Here is a 26,850-nt window from a genome sequence, read left to right as displayed (position 1 = left end):
TAATATGATCTCTTTCCAGCTCTTTCGGACGATCTAGATATGGTCATCTGCTAGATACAGGGAGTCTCAGCGCCAAGATACTCCTCGGAGTGGTAGTGCGCTATACAAGTACCCAATCACATCACATCACATCAAACAGCCATTCATTCCTTGTTTCTCAAAGGAGCCATCTCTTGCATTCCCAAGAATGAGAAGGTCAAAGGCACATACTCAATGACCTTTCTAGTCCCAAAATCAACAAGAGGTTTCAGATTTATCATAGGTCTCAGGAACTTGAACAGATGGATCAAAGTAATCCATTTCAAGGTGGAAACAACACAGAAGATAATTCCTGTGATTCAACCCAGAGCACATTTGATCTCTCCAGATCTAATGGACAAATGTCCACACAGTTTCACATACCTATAGGCGTGGCTCATCAGAGGTTTCTAAGACGTGTAATTTTGGGAAACATTATGAGTTCCATGTCTTGCCCTATGGGATTCCGACCTTTAGAAAAAGTATGGCTCCCTTATTCTCTCTTTTACATCTTGAGGGCTTGGCTGCTTTCCCATACCTGGAGGATTAGCTCCTGGTGGCTACATCAAAGGAAGCATTCATTCATTAAATCTTTATTTCGACATTTTTCAATCATAAAAGATTACAGTAAAAACAGTATAGATAAAAAGCATAAAATTAATTAGATTAAAATGAATTTGTCATGAAATGTACACAGTCACTGTATAAAATCACCCCTGGGTGCCGCTGTAGTAAGAGAGGATCTTTTGGACCACATTGCTAAAAGAAATTTTGAAAGTGCGAAAACTATATGTGGTGATGTATCTGTCTTAAGAACTCTCAGTGCTACAGAGCATTTATCAAAACCCAAGTTCTTGCATAGGGGTACACGCCAGTACTTTCTAGCTTTCCTATAGGCAGGGCAAAAGAGGAGCATATGCATTTCGTCCTCCTTGAACGCACCACACCCAGGGCAAGATTTGCTCATGGAAGACGACCACTTGCCTACAAATACCCCTAACGGTAGTGATCCGTGCCTCCATTGAATGTATAGCTTCCTTGCTCCTACTGGGTAGATAACATTCAAAAACTCCTCCAAGGCAAAAGAATGTTTGAGTGTTAGAAAGGCTATTGTCAGGGAGCCAGCTTTAGAATCTTGCAACCATTTATTCTGTTTATAATCCATAAAAGATTTCGCAAGTATTTTGCCGGAGAACCCCCTGCATGCCTGTTCTGGATCGTACCAGAGGTCCAGTAGTCCCATTTTTCCTAGTTCGTTTTTCACGAATACAAGCCAGGGGATTTTAGCTGCGCTAGCATGGCTCAGCACATCCTCCAATTTGTGCCTATAATTGGACAGTTCTGGTGTTATCCATAGCCTGCGCCAAAACCTTGAGGGTTTCAGGGTTAGCTCATCCTGGATAAAACTCAGTCCTAAGTCCAATCTCAATGGAAGGAGAGGAGTGCTTAGGGGGAGTGCAAGTAACTGCCTCATAAACTTGTTCTCCACTTTGCCGATATCAGAGTTGCAGCAGTGCCCCCAGAGTTCCACACCATGGAGTGCAGATGCCCTTGCCTTAACTTTGTAGATCTCCAAAGCAGGGCTCACTGGTGTAAAAGTGGATGTATTTGCCATTTTAAGGATGCCACCAGCTAACTGGGAGAGTTTAAGTTGGGCTTTCACCTGTTGGGGACCCCAAGAAAGATCTCATTTATCGTCACCCCCAGGTATTGGAACGTCTGTACCCTCTCCAGTCTGACACTACCAAGAAGCGGTGCTGGGCGAGTGTGTGCCGGGGGACTGAAAATCATATATTTGGTCTTATCAGCATTGATTTCCAGTCCCCGGCAACGACAGAAGTCGATAAAGCCATCCAACACTCGCTGAATCCCCATAGGGGACTTGGAAAGCAGGAGGGTGTCATCGGCAAACATTATCGCTGGCACCCTCCTGCCTGCCAGTCTTCGGTGCGTCATTATTGGGAACCGCGTCCAAAGGAAGCAGATCTGGAAGGATACAGGGTGATGATGGATTGTGCATCCAGATATGGTCTATTGTTCAATGTTCCTAATTCCCGGTCAAGATCAAGTTTTCATAGGGGCACATTTCAGGAGAGATGCAGTTATGGTGTTCCTTCCTCAGGAGAGAGTAATCAGACTATGGCAAGCTCTGACATACTTCCTATCACAAGGAATTGGCATGGACGGGCTAATAGTTCATGGTCACATGGTTTACTTGTTTATTTCTGGTGCCATGGGCAAGACTACATTTAAACCCCTTATTAACCCACCTACTGAAGTATTGGAAACCTTCTTCAATGACTTTTGAAAGCCAGATACATTTGACTCCTCTCATATGTCAACAGCTTCAATGGTGGCTGAAGCTGGACTCTCTAGATTTCCTCTTTCTCCACCTCATCCACTAATTGTGACTACGGATGCAGGCCTTCTGAGATGGGGCGCCATTCTGACACACCAAACTGTAAAATAAGGCTGGCAGGGATTGGCTTTGGGGGCCAGTTGCAGGCCCCCTCTGAGGGGAGGGGGGTTGGTTTTGTGCACGGGGGGGTATCCATGGTACACCCCTCCATTTCCATGCACAAGGTGGCAGGCACTGCGCGGTGCCTGCCACGTTATGCATGAAAATGCACAACATGGCCATTTGACATTGTGGCGGCTGCTGCAGCCAGCAGCACCCGCCGCAATGTTAAATTGCCAGATGCGAACGCCGCGGCGGCAGTCGCATCATTATCAGGGGTGCGGGACCGCCGCATGGCAGGCGGGCGGTCCCATTACCGCTGGGTGGCGGGCTGACTTCCTAATGACCCCCTGAGTGTGAGTAAACTATGAGTAGCGCAATAACAAATGAAATGTTTGTCAGAAAGGTGCTACAGTGAGATGAGATGCATTGTTGGTGAGTGGTAGTGAGGGAATTCATGGAGAAGGATGAAATGGGGGAGGGGGCGACAAAAAAGGCTGTTGCACCATGTGCGACCAATGCTAGTGCCAGTCCTGGCTGGAGTGTTAGCCCCTCCCCGAAGGTCGGGTCTAGTTGTGACCCTGCTATGGACCTAGGATTATGCCAATATCCCAACAAAACAATTAGGACAAACAGCTGCGCACTTGTTGATGTCAATATTCGGACTGGTTGAATATCGTAATTTTTTTCAAATTTAATTGAGTGAAATTTCACATTTACTCAAAATTATCCTTTTTTTTAATCAAAATGTGATTTGCGGTATCTCGCATCACATTTTCCAACCGCGTACGTCGCGCCAAAACAGCTCTCACCAGATACCAATAGGAGACTCTTTCGAGTAGAAAATCTCTCTCAGTGAGACATTTTCTGTCAATCCCCGCGAGATATCCCTGGGTGAAAAAAATGGTGCAAAAACGCACATTGCATAATTGTGTGATTTATTTTTATTTTTTACTGTTTCGCCATCGTAACTTCTCCCTAGACTTGATTTTTGTTGAGTCGGCAGCTCTCCTGTTGCAGGTGCCTGACCTAAAGAGAAGAGACTTTCTATCAAAACTCAAATATCCACGTTCTAAACTTAAATTGTATGTTTACTCTTCTAAAATGCTCCCATCGAAATGTGAGAATTAAATATATGCTCAATTTAATTTAAATTGTCGGTCTTTACATTCCCTTCAATTACTTCTGTGGGATATAACTACGTTTAGCCACTAGGTGGTAGCGTTGTACTATATCGGGGTGGAAGATACCTGAAATGCTAAGAAGAATGCGATTGAAGTGTGTCCACTCTGCTTTAAAATGCAACCGAAAATTACACTGTTCATACAATATTTTTGCTCTAATCCTTTCCTAAACCGAGAAATACATCTATATTTTCATTAGTCCAAACGGAAAAATACATGATTTCCCGGTGGTCGTGCCTTTTTTATGGGATGCTGAGAAGGAATCAGTTGGTGCCTTAGAATATCACACACCAGACTTGGGGGCAGTTGCTCTGAAATTCTGGTTGGGCTGGGGCAGGATGAGTCCTGTGTTTTTTTTAGCACACAACAGGCCTGTAACAGGCCAGTGACAAGGTGGGCAGTGCTTGTGTTTATGCAACTTGAAAGCAGGGCCGGCAACCTCTCCCTGTAGAACACGGTACAAGGTGTGACCAACAAACCCGGATTGGACATAGCCGACCTCTATTGATGGCCCCTTCTCTCACACTTTTTATATTTCTTGCTTTCCAAATGTACTTAGTTCAGTCTTGTTTTATCCTCTTGTCCTCTGCTCCTTTATCTAGCTTTTTCTCTTTTGTTTAAGCTGTTTCGCATCTTTCGCTCTTCATTCGTCATTCATTTTCTGCCTAGTTTCTCTCTATGACTTTGTTTTCGTTTATCGCATTCTTGTTCATCTGTTTTCTTTCTCTGTCGTAGCTCATCTGTTTCTTTTTCTCCCCTCTTTGTACTCACTATCTCCATCTCGCCCCTTTCTTTTCACTCTTTCTCCCACCGTCTGCGCCCATCTGTGTCTCAGCTCTCATGGTTCCCTCATCGGTTCCCCTTCCTTTTCTCTCCTCACTTCCCTCCTTATCTCTGCACTCCCTCCCTCCACTGCTCTCCCCTCCCAGTCCTGCTTGTTCCCACGCTGCTCTCTCCCTCCTGGCCGTGCACCCCCCTCCTTCCTCAGTCCCAGGCCTTTGCATTGTGTGCTCAGGAAATGGCGTCTAGGCGCGTGAGTGGGTTAGAGCGAGGTTCCCACAGCATGGCCGGGGGTGGTGTTCCTCTGGGCAGGGGAAGGGTGGCTTGCGAGGGAGTGTTTCCGACTCAGGGACTGACCTCACTCACTCACTCCCTCAGGCGTGAGACTTAGGTGGGCAGCGGTGGCCGGGGGCGTCGGTGTCAGGAGTGCCTGTGGTCGGGGGGCTCGTGGCTGGAGTGGACTTCTCGGGTCAGGGTGGGCCCAGCATACCCCACGAACCGACGGTGGCCTGTTAGCGCCCGGGTGGAATGAGGACTTCCGCGCAGCTGCTTATTCTACTCAGCAGCGCCCTCCTGCCGCACTGTCGAGGTAAGAGAGACCCGAGGGCAGGGGGAGGTCAGGGGTCATGGCCTCACCTGTCACAGATCCCATCATCCCGCAGATCACCTGGTGTGACCACTGCTTCCGTCCCACTGGACACCTCGCAGTCTTGTGGTTGATTATAGCGCTGAGCATGTCACTGTAAATGTCAGGGCGCTTTATAGGTCGAGCAATGGCACAACATTGGGTGAAACCCTGTTAGCCCTCATTAAACATGACCTCTGGTCTCATCTTAAGTTTCACGGATGGCTCTCTCTCATGTTTGTATGTTCTGTACTACTCCTTGCACATGGCTACATCGACTAGACTATGTGTGCGCTTTAGAAATATGTGTACACTTCCAAGCTTTGTGAGCAATACCATAGTGAATAAAAGAGTGTATTGTAATTAGCATATAGAAAAAAGTCCCTAGATTAGAGGTTAGCTCGTTTCATGTTTATTCTATCTATCTATCTATCTATCTATCTATCTATCTATCTATCTATCTATCTATCTATCTATCTATCTATCTATCTATCTATCTATCTATCTATCTATCTATCTATCTATCTATCTATCTCTGCCTATCTAAACCAGACACGCTCTTTCTGTCTGTCTCTTTCTCACTCTGTCTCATTCTCTCGAAGGTCTGTCTTCCTATTGCATTCCGTCTTCGTCTCCGTCTCTTTAGCTCTCTCTGTTTAATAGGTCTGCTAATGCATGACTCTTTCCATGCGCTGCTCTCTCTCTCTCTCTCTCTTCCTCTCTCTCTCTATATATATATCTATGTATATATATATATGAAGCTCAGTCACTTCTTAATGTAGCAAAATGAACCGCACTCACAGAGTGGGACGTTTTTGTTAAACCTCTTTATTGAGATGTGAACAGATGTGAACTGTGGAAATTGAGCGTGTGTGTATATATATATATATATATATATATATATATATATATATATATATATATATATATATATATCTCTCTCTCTCTCTCTCTCTCTCTATATATATATATATATATATATATATATATATATATATATATATATATATATATATATATATATATATATATATATATAGAGAGAGAGAGAGAGAGAGAGAGAGAGAGAGAGAGAGAGAGAGAGAGAATATATTTGAGTCTCTCTGTCTGTTCCTCTTGCTCCTTTCCTCTGTCTCTCATTCCCCCGCACCTGACCACAAAATACGATTCTGAATAATGTCCCATGGTATGCAATTTGCCGCTTCAACGCTCCCGCTGTAGAATCAACATGGAGTCCGGCCAGCTTTAACCAATATCACTCTCTAGCAATACTTCTAGCCGGAGCTAGGTTTTTAAATTTTGCTAACGCACGAGCTACATCGAAAAATCCCATGTTCTTGAGAAGCGCCAGTGCCGCCTTGCGATGAGATGTATTTGAAAAAGAGTGGTTTTAAAATCTGACATCGTAATCTATAAAAATGCAAACAATCGAACAAGAGATGGACATTAACATGTGTGGCCCGTAATCTGCAGGTGCAGTTTTTATCGGAATCAGAAGGCACGTCAAACTCCGCTGGTTTTAAAAATCGAGCGGCAGATTTACAAGCCTCTTGCTTCACTTTTGCATCATTTTTAACAGGAAAAATGACGCAAAAGTGGTGCAAGGGGCTTGTAAATCTGCACTCGAAAATTCAACTCCACCTCAAATTTGTATAGCAGCAAACGTAACTGAGGGCTTGGCAATGCGGATATATAAGGATACATCCTTAGGTTTTCACTGGACTCCAGCAAGTAACACGCTGAGGGTTTTCTTGAAACCCAATAGAAATCCCCTGCCCTAGATTCGATCTTACAGGCCTCTCCCCCCCCCCCCCCCCCTCCATAGGCGGAATGCCTCCAATGCTCTAATGTTTTCCACCTTCAGTGAGGCCTTGAATTTCACTAATGTTTTACTAACCTGCACAGCCCCTCTTGAACTCACTTCTTGATATTCCCATCGCACAGAGGCTTGACCCCTTCTGAATCCCAGGGGTCCTAAGCATATTCCAAAAGCTATGGATGCTTCATAGGCTAAAAATATCCGCGCCTGCAGGTTCCCTTCCTGTCCTATCCCCGGGCACATTGTGCTTTGGGGTAGACCGGACACTTTTTTTCCAGGCTGTGCCCTCACACTTATCCCTGCTTGCCTCTGTGCTTAGGGTCCACCGTTTTGCCCTATATAAACACTGAGGTGGAACCGTAGCATTAATAGCTGGAACAGATCTGGTCCTCCTAACGTGTTTTCAAATGTAACTAGAGCACCTGTAGTGGAGAGTGCACACGCCTTCATCGCTTCTTTATGTATGGTCCAATGTAACTTATTATAAAACAGCATACCTAAGTATTTATATGAGGTTACCACTTCCACCATATCATTACCTAGCCCCCACTTATATGCTTTTGTTTTTTCCCAAAGTTATTTTTCTTTTCTTCATATTAACCTTTAATTTATTAGCCACACAGTACGAATTATACATTTCCAGCTTCCTCTGGAGGCCCACTTGTGTCAGGTCTAAAATAGCCAAGTCATCCGCATAGAGGAGACTTGAAATATGTCTGGTGCTTAGTTTCTACGTAAAAGATTTTGGATTATTAGGGGCACGGGCAGATCTGCTAGGAATAATGAGAACAGCGTGGGAGCCAGGACACTGCCCTGCCTTAGCCCTTTACCCAGCGGGATTCTTGAAGAAAGGCTCCCCTTGAAGTCTGGTTCTACCTGAGCCCAGTTCTGGTGGTGCAAGTCCTGGAGGATTGCGAGTAAGCTACTGCGAACGGCCAGATGTCGGAGCTTATCCCACAGAAGAGTGCGATCCACAAGGTCAAATGCTGAGCTAGAATCAACAAAACAACAACAAAGATTCTCTAGTTCCCATTGCCTCTGTCCAAGAGCACACAGACCAACACAATGGTCTACCGTAGAGTGACCTTCTTTAAAACCTCCTTGTTCCATAGAGATTCAGTCCAATCTTTCCGAAACTCTAAGATCGATCTCCTTGGAAATCAATTTAGCTGCGACGTCGAGCAAACTTATCAAACGATAATGTCTTGGGTCATGCAACTCCTTTTTTGTGAATAGGCTTAATTATTGCACCCTTACAACTATGCATAAAGTTACCTGCCCTTGTTACAAAAACAAAGATTTTAGAGAAAAACAAGTCCACCATTCAGGGTTGGATTTCACAACAATGGCGGCTACGTTATCCGGGCATGCTGCTGCCTTAGTTACTTTTAAGGAAGATATCAGTTTCACTAAGGAAAGTTCAGAGAAGAACCCCAATACATCCTCCCCGAATGGGCCACCTTCCTCTCTCAGATACCCCTCTGGTGATATAGATATGATTTAGGGATGCAAACCCAAGCGTTCTCCGGCACCAAACACCCTAGGGATTCCTTTGACTTACTGCCCCCACACTGGACTAACTTTCAAAACTTATGTATATCTTTGGCCCGGCGGGCTCTAATCATCAAGTACCAAATTGTGTGGTAGTGAACGTTTTTCTTTCCACTGATTAGTGTCTATTATTCCCCTTTACCTACTTTACCTACTTACCTATGTGTGGCTCTCTCTCACTCAGTAAATGAAGTCGCTGTGTGTCTGTTTGCAAAACAAAAACATGTTTTTTTTTCTCTTTAGCCTAATCGCCATGGCCACATGCATGTGACATGTTTTAGCATGTCTCCCACTCTGTCTCAACACACGTCATTCCTTCTTTCATGCTTCTCAGGGGCTGGCCCTGTGTGTGAAAACCATGGTTGCTTCGTGTTATCGCCTGAGAAAAAACACTGTGTAAATAACGTGATTGTGACAAGGGAGGCTATTCACTTCAAGGATGTCTTCGACTAAATTAAATGGTTGTTTGTGTCTGTCTTTCTCGGTGAATGTCAGTTTCTGCTGATTACATAACTGTCCTGTAACCCTTTCTGCAACTAACTGTAAGCATCATGGCTGTTCTGTGGGTCTCTGAAACAAGGGGGGTAGCCAGAAAATTAAAAGAACCCTCACTTTGAACCAAAGCTCCTATGGCACCAAACAAGCGAAGGAAGTCATTGCGACCCTCCCCAGAACAGCTCCCTGCCATTCAAGCATATATCCATTCATCCTTTCACCCTTCCATCTGCCAACTGATAACCACCATTTCACCTTTATATTTTGTCATCCATTCATTCTTTCATCAATCATTCAGTCTTTCGCAATTCTGTTCATCCATCAAAACATCTGCACATCCATATCCAAACCTATCCAATCATCTCCAAACCTATTCATCAAACCTATCCATCCTTTCAGTCATCCATCCACCCTTTGTCATTCATCCCTGCATCCACCCTTTCATTCATCTTTCTAGCTGCTCCATCCATTCATACATCCATCCTCCCTTTCACTCATCCATCCATCCTTTCACTAAGCCATCCACTCTTCCACCCAGCCATTCATCCACTCATCCATCATCTGACCCATCTATCTGTCTACCCATTCACTCATTCACCCCTCCCTCCTCCCTTTCACTCATCCATCCATCCGTTCACTCAGTAATTCACATATCCATTCACCCATCCACCCACCCTCCCATCCATCCAGGCATACATCCACTTGTCCATCCATCCATCCACCATTCATCCAATCCTCTATCTTCCTGCCACTCAGCCATTCATCCACCCTTTCACTAGGCCTTCCATTCTTTCACTAAGTCATCCACTCTTCCACCCATCCATCCTTTCACTAAGTCATCCACTCTCCCACCAATCCATCCACCCTTTCACAAATCCATCTATGCTTTCACTCATCCACCCCCTTATCCATCCTTCAGTCAACTTTCCTTTCACTATTCCATCCATCCTCCCTTTCACTCATCCCTCCACCCTTTCACTCAGCCATGCACATATCCATTCATCCATTCACCCTTCCACCCAACCTGCCATCCATCCATCCATTCACCTGTCCATCCACCCAACCATTCATCCATCCTTTCACTCAGCCATTCATCCACCCTTTCACTTAGCCATCCATCCTTACACTCATCCATCCATCCACTCATGCATTCACCCACCCTTTCACTCAACCATCCACTCAGCCATATAGCCATCCTTTTACTCAGCCATCCATCCACCCTTTCAGTCAGCCATCCATCCTTTCACTCATCCATTCTTACATCTATCCTTTTACTCTCTCATTCAGCCATCTCTCCATCCACCCTTTCACCCATCCATCCATCCTTTCATTCACTTACCCATCAACCCTTTGACGTAAATTGTTAGTATTTTCTGCCGAGCTGCAGACATAAGAGGCCCATCAAAAACTCCACCCCCGCTGTAGCTGCTAAACTGAGGGGTTCACGACGCCTCTGCTCTGAAACTTTCATGGCACTGAAATTGTGGTAGAACCCTGAAATGAAAGTCATTAAACTACGTGGTAGTTAATGCCTTTGCTGGAGAAATTTGTGTGCAATCTAGTCACAGCTTTGAGTTATCATAAAATAACATAGAGGGTTAAAGTGCCTGCTGCAAAGAAAAATCTGTAACACAGCTCCAGGATTTGTATTTTATGTATATAGCTTGAGGGATTACAGCTTTAGCTGCAGAGATCCTCATGTTACCTACTAGTTACAAGTTGTAATCCTTGAAATATAGCTCAGTGACCTAAGAACTGGCATCAGGGAGCCGTATGCAAAGTACAAAGTATAAGTGTGGAACCGTACGATGTTTTCATTTTACTAGGTTTGCTAATAAAGAGTTCCATTGGATAGTACTGAAGCCGTATTACATGGAATACGCATGGTTATTGGAGTAATTGCTCATATAGACAGATAGGTCTTGATCCTTATGTGCTTAGCAAGTGAGCCACCGGCCCTGTGGTGGTACATCAGCAGCAAGCAGGACTCAGCCGTGTGCACACTCATGTTATGTTATGTTATGTTAGCTGGTGTTTTATTAAGCGCTCAGCTACTCTAACAGAGTGTCCCGGCGCTATCAGACCCATAACAACAGATCCCCGGCGAAATGGAGGAGACTTATTGGCCGAACAGCCACGTTTTAAGCTCCTTTCTGAACGACAGTAAGCTCTCACTCTTTCTTAAGGACAATGGGAGGGCATTCCAGGCCCGGGGGGCAAGGTATTTAAAAGACCGCCCACCGATCCGAGCACGCCTAATTGCCAGGACCGTGGTCAAAGACAATGACGCCGAGCGCAAGGCTCTGGAAGGCAGATGAAAACCAATTCTCTTCCTCAAATAGAGGGCACCCGTGCCATGGAGTGCCTTAAACGCCATGGTGAGAGCCTTAAACTCTATGCGTTTCTGAATTGGCAGCCAGTGAAGAGACTCCAGCAGTCTCGCAGCATGGGATCGGTGGCCGAGGCCAAAGATTGCCTGTGCGGCCGAGTTCTGCACTACCTGCAAGCGTGAAAGAAGGTACTTCGGGAGACCCAGGTAGAGGACGTTAGCGTAGTCCAGCCTTGATCCTATCATAGCTTGCACCATGGTTTTCCTACGGGCAAGGAAAGGGAGACATTTCCTTAGCATTTTCAGTATCCCGAAACACTGGCCAACCAGGCTCAGAATCTGTGGTTCAAGAGTAAGACAATTGTCCATCCTAACACCGAGATTCCTAGCCATTGAGGCCACAGTGGAAGGAGGAAACATATCCGCCGGCCTCTAGGATTTCCAACAGGGATTCGGAGGACAGCCGAAGAAAAGAACCTCAGATTTGTCCGAGTTGCATTTCAACTGGTTAAGTTGAAACCAGGCAAAAAGCTGCACCCAGACAGCTTTTAATGCGATCCCCGTTAAAGTCCATGTTTTTTCCGCATGTGAAAAGGACTAGAAACAGTAGAACACAGGGCAGTAGCTCTTTCTATGTGTGCTGCGTTCTACAGCACACATAGGAAGAGGAAATCGCCTCTTTGGATTGTTTTTGATGCAAGAAGGTGCCCCTTCCTGCACAAAAACAGTCCTGCAGACAACACAGGCACCCTTGCCCCATGGTTCAAGGGTGCCTACATTGGTGCTAGGTTGCCGAAACAGTGCCAGCACAGACAGAAAGGACAGGAATAAACCGTATTGCTTAAATATGTTGTATTGTATTGTATTGCAATTGCATTTGTATAGCAATTACTACCCCTGACGAGGCGGGTGCATTCCTGCCCGTCCACTTTGGTGTACAGCAGCACTGCCCCATGCCAAAATGCCATAAATGGGGCCCTGAATGACCCGAACTGACGCTGTCCCGATCATTTCATATTCAGTATCCCAAAAGCCCCTGCTCTTCTCTTCGGTTTTGACTCAAGGAAACAGCATGAAAAGACCCAGTGCCGCCAGGAAGGTGAGTGTAAAAGACAAATACCCCCCCCCCCCCTGATGTGGAATAGGGCGTTGGTGCAGCCACGTGTTCAGTTGAGGAAACTACAGGGTGGTGCTGTTTGTGCATGCCAGATTGATAAGGACAACAGAGGGGGCAATGGGAAGCTATTTTCTCCTACATACAATGGGAAGGACGATTCAGTGTAATAAGAGAATGTTTCCGATGGGACAGCGGGGTTAAAAACAGCGATCTCTATGCCGCCAGCAGTGTGTGGGCCGTGACAAAGGCCACAGCTTAATTTGTTGCTGTTAAATTGACGTGGACTTGTAATGCACACTTTTACCCATAAGGGTTTCTTGGTGCTTAATAACTGATTTTTATTGTTACCCAACTCAATGATACACATTTTATTGACCTCAGAAGGATGAAAGGCTGTGTGGATTGGGTAAAGATTCTGGGACCCCCTCCAATATGGTTACTTTCAGGTCAGGGAGAAGAGGGGAAAAAGCAACAAACACTATGAAACAACTCACTCGTGACCTCTATTTTTTCTTACAGGACTTAACTTCTAATTATAGACATGGGCACTACCAAAATCATTTTACTTTCTCCATGTATTTTTATTTAAATTATTTCTTCATTTAATACTTTTTTTCATATCATTATTTTCAGCTTAAAAATGTCATTAAAAAAATTACATTATTGTCATCAGTTATTCATAATACAAAATTCATTATTCACATTCTAATACATTTATTACCAGGTAGAGAACTAATGCAGACAATCCACTCACTCACTCATACCTCATACACATTCACAATTTAATATATCTGTGCAAGTTAACACGTTTCGTTGGTTTTCTGTCTATTGCCCAATAAAGAGCTACTAGAATCAGTAGGATTTTACAAAGACTTGGTCAACTTGTTTCGGTGGCAAACCACAACGATAGACACCACCTTCATCAGGACCCACCAGATATGTTAACACTTGTTCTCTACACCCTGGGATTTCTCTTGTTTTAATCTTCAGTATAACGTATTAGACATCCAGAGACTCCACTCCAAATTCTAGTCTTTCGTCAAACAAGAATTTTGTTACCTTGAGTATCTTGCAAGAAGGGGAACGTCTTCAATCATATCTGTGTTTGGCCAGCATGAGATATTATGAGATTCCACTGAAAGATGGTATAACCTTGGAAAGATTTCCTTGTATTTCCTGGTGTCTGCTAGCCAATCCTCTATTGTGTAATTTCTCCAAATCCATCAATCTCCTATTCACACTGCGTTATATTCATAAAGTCACTATTTTATTCCGCATGTCCGTCCGTCAGCAACGTGCAGCCTCCTGTGTGGACCCACCAGAATTTGAACAGTGACCATGAGGTCAAACACAGACCACTACAGTGGACGCATTAGTCCACTAAGTCACCAGACCAGGCTAAAGTGAAGAAAATAATTTATTACAAAGTAAACAATTAGCTGGGCCCAGGCCATCGCTCATCATAGCAAACAGGTAAATCTCCTCAACCTTGGGGCCGGGTGTGGGGGGATTTTCATAACGGCTGCATCAAGCATGCTGGCTTTATTTGTTTACCATACCCCAGGCGACTGTCTGCAGCGTCTCGTCACGCGTGTAGGAACTAGTAATGCATGATGTTAGAATTTTAGTGCAGGGATGCGGACACCAGTACTAAAATGCGTTAGTGGAACACCTGATGTATGGTACTTGGCAGGGCTGTATAAAGCTATTAGAATATTCCACACACTGGGGGTAGAATCGTCTTATTTAAAAAGGAGGACCAGAAAAACAGAAAAAACATTGGAGCATTGAAGCGGAAGGCCTATACCAACCATTAATGACCCTGATCCACTTCATTGTATTAAGACAAGCTGTCAATATTCAAATGTTTTAATCGTGAGTTAATAGCTGCTCACACCAACAGGGTTGCTGTGCTTAATGGATAGCCAGTTCGGTAAAGCGGCTATCAGATATTATTCCCTCTGAAGTGCTTAGAATCATTGTCAAAGCCACAGTGCCACAAATAATGCATCTTGCAACCTTCTGATTAAAGTTCTCACAGGTTAGGAGTGATAAGTAAAATGATCTGCCCCTAAGCCAGACCCTGTTTTGGAGTTGTTGAGGTGGGGAGAGTTGATATCCATCCGTGTTTTAATATCCCTCAGTGCTCTTTGTTTGTCATCCATTGCCTGGGATCTTGATACAACTTTACCCAGGCCTCTCTGTCCTCACTTAGAAATGCGCCCCTACCATAGTGTTCTTAAAGGCGCTGAATAGCGCAGATAGATACTAAAAAGAAACGCCCAAGGGGCATATTATCAAGCCCCAGCGATAATTATTGCTGAGCGCGCTTAGTACGCTTTAAATTATTGCCGGCTGTCGCTGGAATATATCGGCAAGCTAGCGCTGTATTATCAACTCTTAGCGCTATGGAGATAAATATTCCAGTGATAGCGGGGTTTTCCATGGAACATCGCTGGTTTTCCAGCGATGTTCCATGGAAAATGGCGATAACTTGATGATAAGGCCCTGTGGCCTTAACTGGGGTGGCAGAGTGGGCTAAAGAACGGTGATGGATTAAACCCAGATCTTTTGACTGGGTGTGAGTGTTTGATTGATTCAGATGCTCCGTCCATCACCACCCCCTTTTGTACCGCCTGTGGCCCTAACCCCATAATCATCCACCTCCCATGTTAGGTATGCCTTAGTCAGGAATTTAACGGTCGTTAAATTCCTGTGTGAAGGCATAGTTAACGCAATTTCAAATATCGCTACCCCTCGTTTAATACCGCAAAGCTCGGTTAGCGATATTTTCCCATGGAGTTTTGTCAGGCACGCCTCCTTTGCATCTCATTAAGATGCGATGCGAGAAGTGCTGTCAACGGGTGCTAAGACAAGGAAACACGCGGAACGTGTCCTTGTAAATAAAGCAATATTATCGCCGCTTTTTGCCCAAAAACGGACGCTAATGCGCCGATAATGTTTTTGCCAGCCCTTGATAATATGCCCCCAAGAAGGGAGCGCCATAAATAAGGTGCTATTTGTGTAGTTGTGGTATAGCCTTTCTGTAAGTGATGTGGCTGCTTTGTCGCCCTTTTCTTTCAGTACTGGAGTTTCAGTAAAATATCTGGTTATTTTGTGGCCCTTTTCCTTCACTAGGCCACTTTCTGTAAATGGTGTGGCAGGTTGGTGGCCTTTTTCCTTCACTGATGTCTTTTAGTAAATATGCTTGATTCGTGGCTTTTTCCCCCATTAGTGCCCTTTTCCGCTCACAATGTGGGTGCTTCTTGGCACTTGTGTCAATGGTGAGCCGCAGAGTGCTGGGGGCGGTCCTTGCTGTGAATATTGCGTTTTTGTACAATTTGCCTCATGCCACCTTCCCTACAAACGTGGCTCTGCTACTTAAACCCAGAATCCCTACAGGATCTAATTTCTCAGGAGTGGATTTCTCAGGAGTGGATTCTTCCAGACAGCTTTGATAATAAAACATAACATGTGTGTTTGTAAAGCGCACGTTCGCCAAAGGATATCTTGGGGTTGAATTACAGATGTTTATTGTTACTCATCTCCATGGTACTCATTTTATTGAACTCAGATGGATGAAAGGCTGAGTGGACCCTGTGGGATTTGCACCTGTGACCCTAAGCTACAGTAGAGTTGTCTAAGTGTGTATGTCACTTATCTCTTGTATTATTGTTTATATTCAGTGACGTAGGAATGCATCCTTGTTATATTGGCGTCTCGCTATGGGTGCAACTGGTATCTTGTGTAGTAATTGTTTTGATTCTTTATTTATTTTCATTGGCTTGTACCGTGCACCCTCCCAGTAGAAGCCTCCTTTGGCAGGTCTCTGTGCCACTGCTCAGATCTCTTACAGTCCCCCTGGTTATGGTGGTTAGGGGTGCACAGGACAATGCTCAGGATCTTTCTGAAGATGGTGAGGATGCTGTTGGCTCTGCTCTGGCTGAGGGGAACTGCCCAGAATGTGGGATTCTGGAGAGAGAATCCTCTCTACCTGAAGCTGTTGTGAGTGGTGTCACGGGCAACCCTCAGAGAGATCTCATTGGTTGAGTTGCTGCGGCTACGTCCGCTGTATATTTGTTTATGAGCCAGAGCCTTATGTGGATCCTGGCTCAAACTGGCAGTCAATGAAGATTCCTAAACTTCGACTCCATCTTTAGTAGGTCAGTAGCTGCGTACCATTTATAAATAAATAAATAAATATCCGCAGGAGCCTTAAAGCTTTGTTTAAGAGCCTGCTGCTGGTGCTGCAAGTCACCAGAGTTACCAAATACCAAGGTTGCCTGACTTGAATCCACCTCAAGTCTCTTTCTTCCACCTCCCTACAATTCCCTTCTTTATCTCCCTCTTGCAGGTTCTCTTTCATCCCTGTTTCTCCCTTTGTCACCGGCTAACATTTCCTCCTTCTTTCTCCCTTTTCTGCCTTTCTCTCATTTGCTTTGGTTCAAAGTCTGATGATGAAATATAAGCCTTGGTCTCCATAAAAAGAGTGCCACTGCTACTATCTGCACACCTTTGTCACAAGTGATCACTAGTGATGTTGGTACCTACACTCCGGACATTCTGGGAGTCTAGGTATCATATTTGTCCTGGGGCAGGTTTTTCTCTCCTCAGTGTCATTGTTCCCTGGTGTAGCAGATGAGAAAGATGAGTACAGAGATCACCTGCTTCTGACCTCAGAGAAGCACCATCAGATCAACTTTTAATGGATAACATAACAAAGGGTGTCCTGACCACTGTTTAAGGCAACCTTCTTCTTGTGAGAGCAGGCCCTAGCAGAATACGCTGTCATAGTTTGTGTACACCTCCTTATGCAGGGATATGCCTCCTTATGCCTTCCTGGTGGATAAACATAACTGATACAGCAAGATGGAAGACCTCTGCCTCATCTCAAATTAGCATCAGAGTGACCGTCTGCATGTACCTAGGATCCGGAATAACATCACTAGGATCTGAAATAAATATCACTATGATCTGGAATAACTACTAGGATCTGGAATAATATCACTATGACCTGGAATAACATCACTAGGATTTGGAAAATATCACTGAACTCTAAAATCACATTCCTGGGATCTGGGATAACATTACTAGGATCTGGAGTAACATTAACAGGATCTGGAATAATATCACTAGTATCTGGAATAACATCACTAGCATCTGGAATAAAATCCCCATCACTAGGATCTAGAATAACATTCTGAGATCTGGAATTATATCTCTAGAATCTAGAATAAAATCACTAGGAACTGGAATAACATCACCATCCCCAGGAGCTGGAATAATATTACTAGGATCTGCAATAATATCACAAGGGTCTGGAATAACATCACTAGGATCTGGCATAACACCAGCAGGATCTGGAATAACATTACTAGGATCTATAATAATATCACCGGGATCTGGAATAACTTCACTTGCATCTGGAATAACATCACTAGCATCGGGAATACAATCCCCATCACTCCGAGATCTGGAATTATAACTCTAGAATCTGGAATAACATCACTAGGATCTTGAATAACATCACCATCCCCAGGAGCTGGAATAATATTACTAGGATCTGAAATAATATCACAAGGGTCTGGAATAACATCACTAGGATCTGGCATAACATCAGCAGGATCTGGAATAACATTACTAGGATCTAGAATAATATCACCAGGATCTGGAATAACTTCACTTGCATCTGTAATAACATCAAAAGCATCTGGAATACAATCCCCATCACTAGGATCTAGAATAACACCCTGAGATTTGGAATTATATCACTAGAATCTGGAATAACATTACCAGGATCTGGAATAGCATCCCCACAACTAGGATCTAGAATAACATCACTAGGTTCTGGAATAACATCACTGGAATCTAGAATCACACACCCGAGATCTGGAATAACATCCCCAGGATCTGGAATAACATTACTAGGATCTAGAATAATGTCACTAGTATCTGGAATAACATCAGAAGGATCTTGAATAACATCACCATCACTAGGATCTGCAATAGCATGACTAGGATCTGGAATAATACCACTAGGATCTGGAATAACATCACTAGGATCTTGAATAACATCACATCACTAGGATCTGCAATAGCATTACTAGGATCTGGAATAACATCACTGGAATCTAGAATCACATCCCGAGATCTGGAATAACATCCACAGGATCTGGAATAACATTACTAGGATCTGGAATAATATCACTAGTATCTGGAATAATATCATCATGATCTGGAATAACTTCACGTGCATCTAGAATAACATCACTAGAATCTGGAATAATATCCCCATCACTAGTATCTGGAATAATACCCCTGAGATCTGGAATTATATCACTAGGATCTGGAATAACATCCCCATAACTAGGATCTAGAATAACATTACTAGGATCTTGAATAACATCCCTAGGGTCTGGAATAACATTACTAGGATCTTGAATAATATCAATAGTATCTGGAATAACATCACTGGGATCTGGAATAACATCCCCAGGATCTGGAAAAACACTACCAGGATCTAGAATAATATCTCTAGTATCCGGAATAATATGATCTGGAATAACTTAACTTGCATCTGGAATAACATCACCATCATTAGAATCTAGAATAACATCCCAGGGATCTGGAATTATATCACTAGGATCTGGAGTAACATCAATAGGGACTGGAATAACATCACCATCACTAGGATCTGGAATAACTTCACTAGGATCTAGAATCACATCCCGAGATCTGGAATACCATCACTAGGATCTGGAATAAACATCACTAGGATATGGAATGACTTCTGCCCCGACATCCTAACTGCTTTTACCGTCCTAAAAATCAGAAAGTAGATGAAAACACACAAATTCACGGAACATTATCACCTCACCTGTTCATCCTTTCCTTCCTCCTTGCATCCTTGTCAGCCTCCATATGGGTACCCCGCTTTGTGACTATACAGCTAGGTTTGCATTATATAAATGCTAAATATACAACTGTGTGCAGTATTTGGGGAAAAAAATCAAAAGATCGGTTGTATCCGAAAACTGTTTGCAGACATAACAAAAGAGTGACATGGAAAATGTCTCATGTGATGCTGGCAAGGAAAGTGATGGTAGAAAGCTGTCACAGTGCCAGCTGTTGTGAATTGGGTAGCTACTGGTCTTGAGCGGAGTTTGTCGTGCATGGGCCTACTCTGGTTGCATCACACGTGTGGGTTTGTATGCTTCGGTTGTCTCACACCATGGACTGGTCGGCTATAACCGATTGCATGACGCCAGGTTGGTTCTGCGGAACAGGCTAGCAAGTGCCTTGGTCGCGACATCAGTGCTAGCCCTGCTGTTCATGTCTGTTTATGTTCTACTAGTGTGAATGAAGCTGGTGCAGCTGCGGACCTTGTTGTACTTGTTTTGCGTGGGTGCACAGCCTGCAGTGATGGTTGTGACTTTGCACTGAGCCACTGCTTATTTACTATCAGACAGTGCAAGGGCACTGTGGGGCAGATTTACAAGCCCCCTGCGCCTCTTTTACACCGCCGTTGCATCACTTTTGTGACGCAGCGGTGGTGCAAAAGATGCGCCATGGTGTGGGGTATTTACACCATGACGCCTCTCCCAGATGCGTCACGTTGTAAAGCCCTGCGCCAGAAGGAGGCGTTCCATCGCAGGGGGGGGGCGTTCCGGCGCAGGAACGCCTCCCAAAAGTGGCTCAGTGAAATCTACAAGATTTCACTCAGTCACTTTTGGGCCCATGCTGTGTCAAAACCCTGCGCCTTAAAGAAGGATTGATGCAGCATTGTGGAGATAGGGCCCCCCAAAGCATTGCTGGAGCTGTGTTGTGCTTGCGACGCAACTCCAGAAATGCGCCGCTTTTATGGCACAGATTGGTGACGCCTCTCTGCAGTTTTTGCCCCATGGTGCGCTGCATTGTAAATGCGGTGCATCCAGGGTGACGGAGCTGCGGCGCACATTAACTGGCGCATCCGTGCTGATATGCAGGGATGTGCCAGTTATTGTAAATCTGCCCCTATTACCTTTGATGGGATAGTTAAGGCTGTGATTGGCGTATAATGATGTATTTGAACATATGTCGGCAGTATGGGGCGTGTGATATTTGTACCAGCTCTGACAGGCGGCCTCTGAACATTCGGCCCACTGAGATATTGACTATGCCCCTGGCATGACCTGTAATGTACTGCTGAAAAATTACATTTATTGTATGACTTTTATCACGTCAGTGAAATGAATTTATATGAGGTCACAATGGTTGGTGTACTAGTAACATCCCTTTTTTAGGTCTCGGCCTGCGTAGGCTGTGCTTGTGCAGTCTCGCTGGCGAGATTTTATGTTTTAGAGTGTGGGACTTAAACCCGCCCATCTTCTCCATTGGCTGGCTTCCTAAACGGAGGCCAGCCATTGGAGAAGAGGGGCGTCTTTCCATTTAAACTCCGTCTTTTTTGGATTGAGGGGTGTGATTTTTAGTTTCTTTCTCTCCTCTTCCCATTGGCTGGAATTTTACATTCCAGCCAGTGGGAAGAGAAGAGAAAGAAAAACACGCCCCCAGTCCAGAAATGACGGGGCGTTTCTCCGAGGCATTTCTGCTTGACCTCGGAGAAACATCGTGGTGTGGAGCACTCCTCTCTTGCCTCCAGGGCCCTCCCCAGGGCTCTCTCTACCCCCACGGGGGCCCTACAACTATCGTATTATAGATGGTTAACAATGAAATACAGGGATGTTTGGAGCAACATCAAACAGGACTCGTCAGCGAAGCTCGACTAGTTTTAGGCTGAGGGAGATTACGTGATTTGCACAGAATACCAGGATGTTTAGGCCTGCCGCCAGACCGTAAACAGGTTACCTAGCTTAAAAGTTGGCCGGCCTAGTCATTAAGCCACTGCCTTTAACACCCTTTGTCTTTCCACTGTTAATCCCGTGCCCCTAACCCCTCCGGTAGCTCCCTCCATTGTCTCGGGATCAGCAGGCTGCGCACTGAGATCTCCAGATGACTCCATCACGAACAGTATCTTCTGGGTGACGTCACGTTCACGCAGGCGCCACCCCCACCTTGTAAAAGAGCTTGGGATGGCAGCGGAAGAGGAGAATAGAACACCGAACAGAACACTAAATAGAAATCTTCCGTTGCAGAGAACAATTGATACCTCATAGACATTTTAGTATGTGTCAGTAATTTGTAAAAAACATATTTAGTTTAAAATGAAATACAACCCAGCAAACACATTTTTACTCCTACAAGTCGGGCTTTACCATTGTTTACAAGGTTTTCAATATACTCTATCGCTCTTAGTGGTCACTTGCTTTGGCCTCGGCTCCTTCACAAGATGTCCGCCAGTACGCAAAGATCGTATCCTCCCAGAGTTTGAGACCAGTCAATGCCCAAAGCGGCCCAAGCAGAAGCCCAAATTCAACCCAACTCAGAGCAGTATCCATCCAAAAACCAGCCCAAAGATAAAACGCTCACATTTTGCAAAATAGCCTTCATAAAACATTATAAAATGAATTCTAAAGTGTATTTCATAAACGTATAGTAGGAGCAGGATCACTTGGCAACAATTGGCTTCTGCAATCATGAATACATTCTATTCTGGCATGCCGCAGAGGCCGGGCCCGAGTCTTTCTGCACTGCAAAAGTTGCCGGCAGCGCAGCTATCTTAGCCCCCAGGCCAGCACATGTAAACGCAATTTTCTGCACAATGTGCAGTACTAGTGCTGCAGTCTACGGTTGCTCATCATGAAGTACTTGTGTCCGCATGTCGGTGCCGGTGGTGTGAGGAGCTATAAAGGCGTGAATCTGCATTTTAGTGCAGTGATGCGGACCCCCTCAATAAATATGTTAGACTTACCCCTTATGAGTGGTACTTGGCAGGGCTACCTAGAGCAACTCCTTTGTTATGCAGGTGCCACGAAGAAGCTAATCAGAAGATACGATCGATCACCTGCTAGTGATCTGAAAGGAGGTGTGAAGGGCAGAGCACAGGCTCTACATTTAACAGGTCTGCAGTGATTAAAGCTGTTGCGTGGGCAGCCACTGCCAAGTATTACCAGCTTCTAGACTTTTTTTTTCAAGCCCACACTAAATGCAAGTATTTTCCAAATAGTTTTATTTAACTTTTCTAATGGCGTGGTAAAGTAATTTCACATTGTGGCTCTGTGTGTGTGGCTCTGTGTGTGTGGCTCTGTGTGTGGGGTTCTGTGTGTGTGTGGGGCTCTGTTTGTGTGTGGGGGGCTCTGTGTGTGTGTGTGTGGGGGGCTCTGTGTGTGTGGGGGGGGCTCTGTGTGTGTGTGGGGCTCTGTGTGTGTGGGGGGCTCTGTGTGTGTGGGGGGGCTCTGTGTGTGTGTGGGGGGCTCTGTGTGTGTGGGGGGGGCTCAGTGTGTGTGAGTGGGGCTCTGTGTGTGTGTGGTAGGCTCTGTGTGTGGTTCTGTGTGTGTGGCTCTGTCTGTGTGTGTGTGTGTGTGGCTCTGTCTGTGTGTGTGGCTCTGTGTGTGTGTGGCTCTGTGCTTGTGGCTGTGGCTCTGTGTGTGTGGCTCTGTGTGTGTGGGTGGGTGCATGTGGCTCTGTGTGTGTGGGTGCAAATGCAATAGGTCTCGCATTTGCGAGAGATTACACTATTGGCATTGCAAATGACTCTGCCATTTATTTATATGTTTTAATAACAAAAATAATGTCACGAGCAATGCCAATAGCTCTAACTTTAACAAAGACGAGACCATTGCATTGTAAATGCTTGTTATGTAATTGGGATACATAATTACCACTTCCTGTGATGCCAGCAGTGGTCAAATGGCGCCTGATGTCACGTCTGCTGTCTGTGCCATTTTGGCATATTGTAGCATGCCAAGAGTCCAGATTTCCAGAACAGTCTTCTTTGCTTCAAGTTGCTCAGCACTCAAAAATACATGTGCCTGGGGGTAGATGAACAAACCTACGGCAGACATGGGCGGGTTGTGCTGAGCAGGGTACCTCAAGTGAGGCAGTAAGTTAACCAGTGGAGGCCAGCTCAGTTACCTGGCCAATCACAGAAGAGTTCAATGAGGGTGAAAGATGAGCCCATGTGTGTGATTGGCTGCAGCAACCACGCCCCCCAGTGTGACTGACTCTGGCTGGAGCTTAGCTGAAGATAAATGAATCCGAACCAGCTGCCCATGAAGGAGAGAAATACATCACTCAGCCTATTTGCTCGGCTGATGTTGTGACAATCTCCAAACTGAGCTAGGATGCAGGGGTTGTAGCTAAAATACCCAATTAGAACCCCAGATGTATGACACTTGGAATCGCTGCTGCGGTATGCCATACATACTACTCAATTCATACACATTTTCCTTGATCTACGGCCCCCTATCAAGCTCTGCTGGTCTCTGAAACCCCACTTTCTTGCTCACACAAACTTTAGTGAAAAAGTAGAAGAAAATGCCTGAAATAGAATGCTGTTAAAATGTAGCACTGAAGTAAAACTAATCGTGCACTGGTATGAATAAACAAATATGAATACAAAATATGAATTAACAAGCACTGGCGTTGCCAATAGGTCTCGCATTAGGAAAGTTGGAGCTATTGGTTTTGTAAATGACAAAGCCCTTTATGTTTTAAAAATGATAAAAAAATAAAAGGCATTGTTATTTGCAATAGTAATGGCTCCAACTTTCCTACTGCGATACCTATTGGGAACGTGAGTGGTGTAGCGTGTGTGAGTGGTGTTGCGTGTGTAATTGGCGTTGCATGTGTGATTGGCGTTGCGTGTGTGAGTGGCGTTGCCTGTGTGTGTGGCGTTGCCTGTGTGAGTGGCGTTGCGTGTGTGAGTGGCGTAGCATTTGTTATTGTTGTTGCATGTGTGAGTTCCGTGTCATGTGTGAGTGGCGTTGCATGTGTGTGTTGCGTGCGTGTGCGAGTGGCGTTGCATGTGTGAGTGGCGTTGCATGTGTGAGTGGCGTTGCATGTGTGAGTGGCATTGCGTGGGTGAGTGGCGTTGCGTGGGTGAGTGGCGTTGCGTGGTTGAGTGGCGTTGCGTGGTTGAGTGGCGTTGCGTAGTTGAGTGGCGTTGCGTGGTTGACTGGCGTTGCGTTGTTGAGTGTCGTTGCATGTGTGAGTGGCTTTGCATGTGTGAGTGGCGTTGCATGTGTGAGTGGCGTTGCATGTGTGAGTGTTGTTGCATGTGTGAGTGGCGTTGCGTGGTTGAGTGGCGTTGCATGTGTGATTTGCGTTGCGTGGTTGAGTGGCGTTGCGTGTTAGAGTGGCGTTGCGTGTTAGAGTAGCGTTGCGTGTTAGAGTGTTGTTGTGTGTTAGAGTAGCGTTGCGTGTTAGAGTGGCGTTGGGTGGTTGAGTGGCGATGCGTGTTAGAATGGCGTTGCGTGTTAGAGTGTTGTTGCGTGTTAGAGTGGCGTTGCGTGTTAGAGTGGTGTTGCGTGTTAGAGTGGCATTGCGTGGTTGAGTGGCGTTGCGTGGTTGAGTGGTGTTGCGTGGTTGAGTGGTGTTGCGTGGTTGAGTGGCGTTGTGTGGTTGAGTGGCGTTGGGTTGTTGAGTTGCGTTGGGTTGTTGAGTGGCGTTGCATGGTTGAGTGGCGTTGCATGTGTGACTGGCGTTACATGTGCGAGTGGCGTTGCATGTGTGTGTGGCGTTGCGTTGTTGAGTGGCGTATAATATAAAAAAACGGAGGGAGAAATGAAGGGAAAAAAATTAAAAAGGCTAATGGAAATTAAGGATATACATTAAAAAGCGTGGTATCCATTTGAAATCAGATGAAAGGTTTAGTGTCTGATAAGTATTAGTCTTCAGGCGCATAGAGAAAGACCACACGAATGTTAATATTAATACCACACGAATGAAATCTGTAAAGATGAACAAACTGGTTGTCTGCAGCATTGAGCGTGCCCGACAGCGCTTTAAGACCCTTTAAAAGATATCCAGGCACAGTGCAGTGATTTTTTAATCTGCTCGACCCCGGCACGTGGTGAATCTGGCTGTCGGGATTTGCCGGGATGCCAGTCCAGTCTATGAAGCGTTTCCAGGAACCACGAAAGAGGAGGGAGATTCTGGAAGCTGAGGGCAAGCAGCAGAGAGCAGTCACCAGGAAGAGGCGTGAGGTGGGCCGAGGGGAGCATGGAGTGGAGGGGGTGAGAATACTGGGTAAGTTGAGGGCGAGAGAGGAGAGGAGTGAATGCGGGAGTCGGCTTGATAGAGGGCAGAATGGGACTGAAGAGGATGAGGGGAAAAAACGAAATAGGTTTGGCAGGACAGAGGAGAGTAAGACATTAAAAACAAGGCAGAGAAGGGGAGGGGGGAGGAGAAATCCGACACGGCGGGCATGGGAGGGGGCCAACGGCAATGAGAGTGTGAAGCAGCAGGGGCCTGGGGGAAGCTGGCTGGGGAGGGGGAGGAGAAGTGAACAGATGTCCGTGAGGTGTGGGAGGAGTGCCTGATGCCGGATGGGGGTGGGAGAGCCTGGGAATGCGAGAGGCTGGGCTTGCATGCGATGCCTGGGGGAAGACGTCAATAATTCAATCGCAAAATTGAATGTTGTAACAAAAACAGAGCAGGGTAGAATTACAGAAGGGATTAACACCCCCTCTGAAAATGGTAGGTGAGAAGGGGATGCTGCTTAATGAACATGACTGTACGATCTTGCATTAAGGTCAGAGCTTGGTGGAACTGACTGTAAAGTGAGCACACACACCAGAAATCACTACGGATGCAGATATGAAACAGATCAAGCTTAACAGGAAACGGCCAACACTGTGGAGGAATAATGAAAGAGTGCTTTTGTTGCACTGGCTCAAGGCGGTGCTGACATTCTGTAACACATGCAACAGAATCAAAACACGCTTCTGAGATAAAAAAAATAATACAGGAAGATACAAACGTGTAAGGAATGACGAGGTGCCTGAATATTTAGAATACAGTGCACTCAAACTTACCACATCACATGGTGGACATGATTTAGCAGTTTGGATCGATAACATCGGCCATGATGAGCAGATATGAGCATGTTATAAAGAGCACCACACTGAAAGACGACCAAGTACCGAAACAGGCCTGCACAACGTGCTGAGGCCGAGTAAAATATAAACAAGAGTGGAAGGGTTGAGGAGAGCGAAAGTGAGCAAAGCAGAATCCATGTGACGGAGCTGGGTTGTGTTGTTGGGACAGGCTCGGCAGTGCGGCAAGGCTGTGATTGCGTGGAGAGAGAGGAGAGGTGCTGGTGTGGGAGGGGGGAGGTGCTGGTGTGGGAGGGGGAGGCTGTGATTGCGTGGAGAGAGAGGGGAGGTGCTGGTGTGGGAGGGGGGAGGTGCTGGTGTGGGAGGGGGAGGCTGTGATTGCGTGGAGAGAGAGGGGAGGTGCTGGTGTGGGAGGGGGAGGTGCTGGTGTGGGAGGGGGAGGCTGTGATTGCGTGGAGAGAGAGGGGAGGTGCTGGTGTGGGAGGGGGGAGTTGCTAGTGTGGGAGGAGTGCTGCTAGGGGAGGAGAAGCCTGATGCCGG

At 45.5% G+C, this 26,850-nt stretch overlaps 1 protein-coding gene across 1 annotated transcript in view; it reads left to right on the top strand.

The window, feature by feature from the left end:
- The first annotated feature begins 4,821 nt into the window (after nt 1-4,821).
- NOTCH4 (notch receptor 4) overlaps nt 4,822-26,850 on the top strand; it is a 366,092-nt gene continuing 344,063 nt past the window's right edge. The window contains exon 1 of the mRNA XM_086924525.1: nt 4,822-5,029. Coding sequence (XP_086780651.1) covers nt 4,969-5,029 — 61 coding nt within the window. The 5' untranslated portion in view covers nt 4,822-4,968. The remainder of the gene's footprint in view (nt 5,030-26,850) is intronic.

Source organism: Lissotriton vulgaris, chromosome 5, assembly GCF_964263255.1.
Source record: "Lissotriton vulgaris chromosome 5, aLisVul1.2, whole genome shotgun sequence".
NCBI lineage: Eukaryota > Metazoa > Chordata > Amphibia > Caudata > Salamandridae > Lissotriton > Lissotriton vulgaris.
The sequence above is the reverse complement of the archived record's forward strand: the minus strand, read 5'-3'. Positions and strand labels throughout refer to the sequence as shown.